Source organism: Mirounga leonina, unplaced genomic scaffold (genome assembly GCF_011800145.1).
Source record: "Mirounga leonina isolate KUSES-001 unplaced genomic scaffold, KU_Mleo_1.0 Mir_454, whole genome shotgun sequence".
NCBI lineage: Eukaryota > Metazoa > Chordata > Mammalia > Carnivora > Phocidae > Mirounga > Mirounga leonina.
In genome coordinates, this window is record NW_023270763.1 from 17,001,228 (window position 1) to 17,004,119 (window position 2,892).

Sequence of the window (2,892 nt, forward strand, 5' to 3'; positions counted from 1 at the left end):
CCGACGTAGCCGGTGGACCCCCCGTCACCATGGCAACTGGCTCTCTGCCAATCCCCAAGGGGACCAGTGACTCCCCCATCTCCATGGTAAAAATACCCACCGTGACTACCTCAGCGTCCTCCAAAAACAGAAGCAGTACCCAACTTTCAGATCAGGGGACAAAGGGCACCCTGCTGGTGGCTGTGTTTGTGGCCCTGCTGGTGGTCATTGTCCTCGTGGTCCTACTCCTGCTGTGGCGGCAGAGGCAAAAGAGGAGGACAGGGGCCCTGACACTAAGCAGGGGGGGCAAGCGCAACGGGGTGGTCGATGCCTGGGCTGGGCCGGCCCAGGTGCCTGATGAGGAGGCCCTGACGGCAATCGCAGTGGGCTCTGGGGCCGAGAAAGGCTCTGGGGGGCCTGCGGGGGAAGGGGCTGGCCGACAGCCCACACTCACCACCTTCTTGGATAGAGGCAAGTCCCAGCAGTGCTCCTTGGGGCTGGAGGAGCTGAAGGCCGGGTCAGCTCCCCTCCTAAAGGGGGAGGTGGAGCCGCTGGTGGGCAGCAAGGATGAGGCTTCGGAGCAGCCAGAAGCTGGGGAGGTGGAGGCCCCTCAGTGCTTGTGAAGAACGAGAGTGGAGGTCAGAATCATTCCCAGCTTCCATCACTTTCCGTCCGATCGTCAGCTCCAGGCTCCTTGCCTCCCAGCATGTTCATCCTGAACCCTCATCCAGCTTCTCAACCCCGGGGTCTTCCCACCAGCGCCCACCCCCGGTGCCCAGAGGGCCTACCCCCACGGGACGCTTTCAGACTGAATCAATAACCCTTCCTCATCAATTCTGACTTCTCCCCAGCGCCTTCTCCATGTTTTTGTCCTCGAGACCAGTTGCTGAGTCTCCACAATGCCTACGATTTCTCAGAGGACTCCCCAGGAACACCAGAGTCTAGGAAGGAGGATGGAAGCAAACTCCCACCTTGGATCACTCTGGAAAGTACTTTGGCCCCATAGATTAGGACAGTCCTACTGGGTCAGCTCAGGACCTTCCTTTAACTCCGCGCGGTGCCCTGCGGGGGGCCACCTGGAGTCACCCAGCTGTGCTCCTGGGTGTGCCACTGACAACACCTGGACTCTAGGCCGGCCCCTGGCCCGCACCCCCACCCTCCCCCCACCTGTGGACCGAGGCGTCCAGAGGCAACAGCTCCTTCCAGGGGCAGAGGTGAGAAGAGCTTCCGGGCAGGTGTGGTTCTCAGAAACCCCAGCACCTGCGCGGGTCCGGGCGTGGGCGCCGTTGGCGGGCACGAGGCAAGGCCTTGGCTCTGAGTGTGAAGTTGTGGTGGTGAGTACAGCTGGTGTGAGGAGGGGGCGGGAGGGGCGGCAGCGGAGTGGCCACCCTGAGGGACCGCTGAGAACATTCGGGCCCTCGTCTTTGCTCAGGTGGGGCGGAGGTAGCAGATTCACATCTGTCTGTAGCCCAGTAAAGAATGTGGGGCCTGATAGAAAGCCTGCATGTGTGACCTGAGTGTGGTTCTTCGGCTCAGTCGCTGTCTGCCCTGCTCGGAGCCTCCCCCGCCTCTGCATGCTCGCCCTCCAGGAAGGGGGAGAGGAGAGCTGAAAGCGGGGATCTTGCTGTCACCCATGTAAGGTGTTTGCATCTCATCTTCCCCAGGGAGGGGGCGAGCTCCTTCCCTTCTCCAAGGGGAATCGGTGAGACTGACAGGCCCCCCAGAACCAGGAGCTTCCCCTGTGGCTCCGGGATGGGATGTGATGGGGGGCAGGGGGGACAAGACCCCACCCCAGGCCAGAGCCCAGGGGCCCACATGCGCCAGAGGCCGTTGGTACTTCCCCAGGACAAAGAGGAAATTTGCAAAGAGGAAGTTTTTGAGTCAGAGGGCTCGGTGCCTGAGAGACAGGTTGACATACAGTAAGAGAGGTCCTTGGAAAGGACGGGAGTGTGACTGCCCCATGGCCCGACCCGGAGGGAAAGATCTGGAAACAGCCTGGGTGCATCTGTTCCTGGGGGGGGGGGGGGGGGGAGAAGGAACAGAATGTGCCCACGGGTCCACACAGCCACCAGGGTTTGTGCCACCTGTGCTTGGTCTGGGGACAGGCTGAGCTGGGACGGAAATGCAGCCCTCACCAGCTAAGCTGGGCACCACCAGGCTTCTCACAGGGCGATGTTTGGACGAGCCTTAGCCCCAGTAGCAGGAGCGAGTCCCCAGGGTCCCCCAGACACACTGCAACTGTTGTTTCGGATTTGCTAAACCAACGCTCCAATTTCAGGTTTAGAAAATACTGTCGTGAACTCAGAGGCCATCGGCTCTACCCCCTTTCGAAGGACACATGCAATCACTTTTTGGAACTATTACTGGTTTCTGGGTCCTGGGCGGATCCTGAAGGAAGTGGGGCAGGATGGGTATGGCACCCAATAGGGCTCTCGCATCCTGGAAAATAACACGATATGTGAAAAGTGTTCAAATAGAGGTACAGACAAAATTTTATGAGTGCACCGCAAGAAGGGAGTGACGCACTGCTCCTGGGGGAAGGGTAGGAGGCTCTACCCAAGAGCTGACTTAGCTCAGAGTCTGATTTCCCGCTGTGCTCCGCGTGGCTATCGTGCCAGCAAATGGTGGGTCCTCAGTAAATATTCATTTGAGTGAATGAATGATGCTAAAAACCGTGTTCTCAAAACCTGTGCAATGACTTTGAAAAATGTCTACAATATGGGGCGCCTGGGTGGCTCGGTTAAGCGACTGCCTTCGGCTCAGGTCATGATCCCGGAGTCCTGGGATCGAGTCCCACATCGGGCTCCCTGCTCAGCAGGGAGTCTGCTTCTCTCTCTGACCCTCCTCCCTCTCATGCTCTCTGTCTCTCATTGTCTCTCTCGCAGCAAATAAATAAAATCTTAAGAAAAAAAA

At 58.9% G+C, this 2,892-nt stretch overlaps 1 protein-coding gene across 1 annotated transcript; it reads left to right on the forward strand.

Annotated features, from left to right (window-relative positions):
• The first annotated feature begins 6 nt into the window (after nucleotides 1-6).
• On the forward strand, nucleotides 7-2,678 carry SPN (sialophorin). The gene has a single exon (XM_034988888.1). It carries the CDS (start codon nucleotides 30-32, stop codon nucleotides 600-602), a length of 573 nt encoding a protein of 190 aa, XP_034844779.1. The 5' UTR covers nucleotides 7-29; the 3' UTR covers nucleotides 603-2,678.
• The last annotated feature ends 214 nt before the right edge of the window (nucleotides 2,679-2,892 follow it).

Excerpts from the sequence above, each read along its gene's own strand:
- SPN (XM_034988888.1), top strand. The coding sequence starts at position 30 with ATGGCAACTGGCTCTCTGCCAATCCCCAAGGGGACCAGTGACTCCCCC.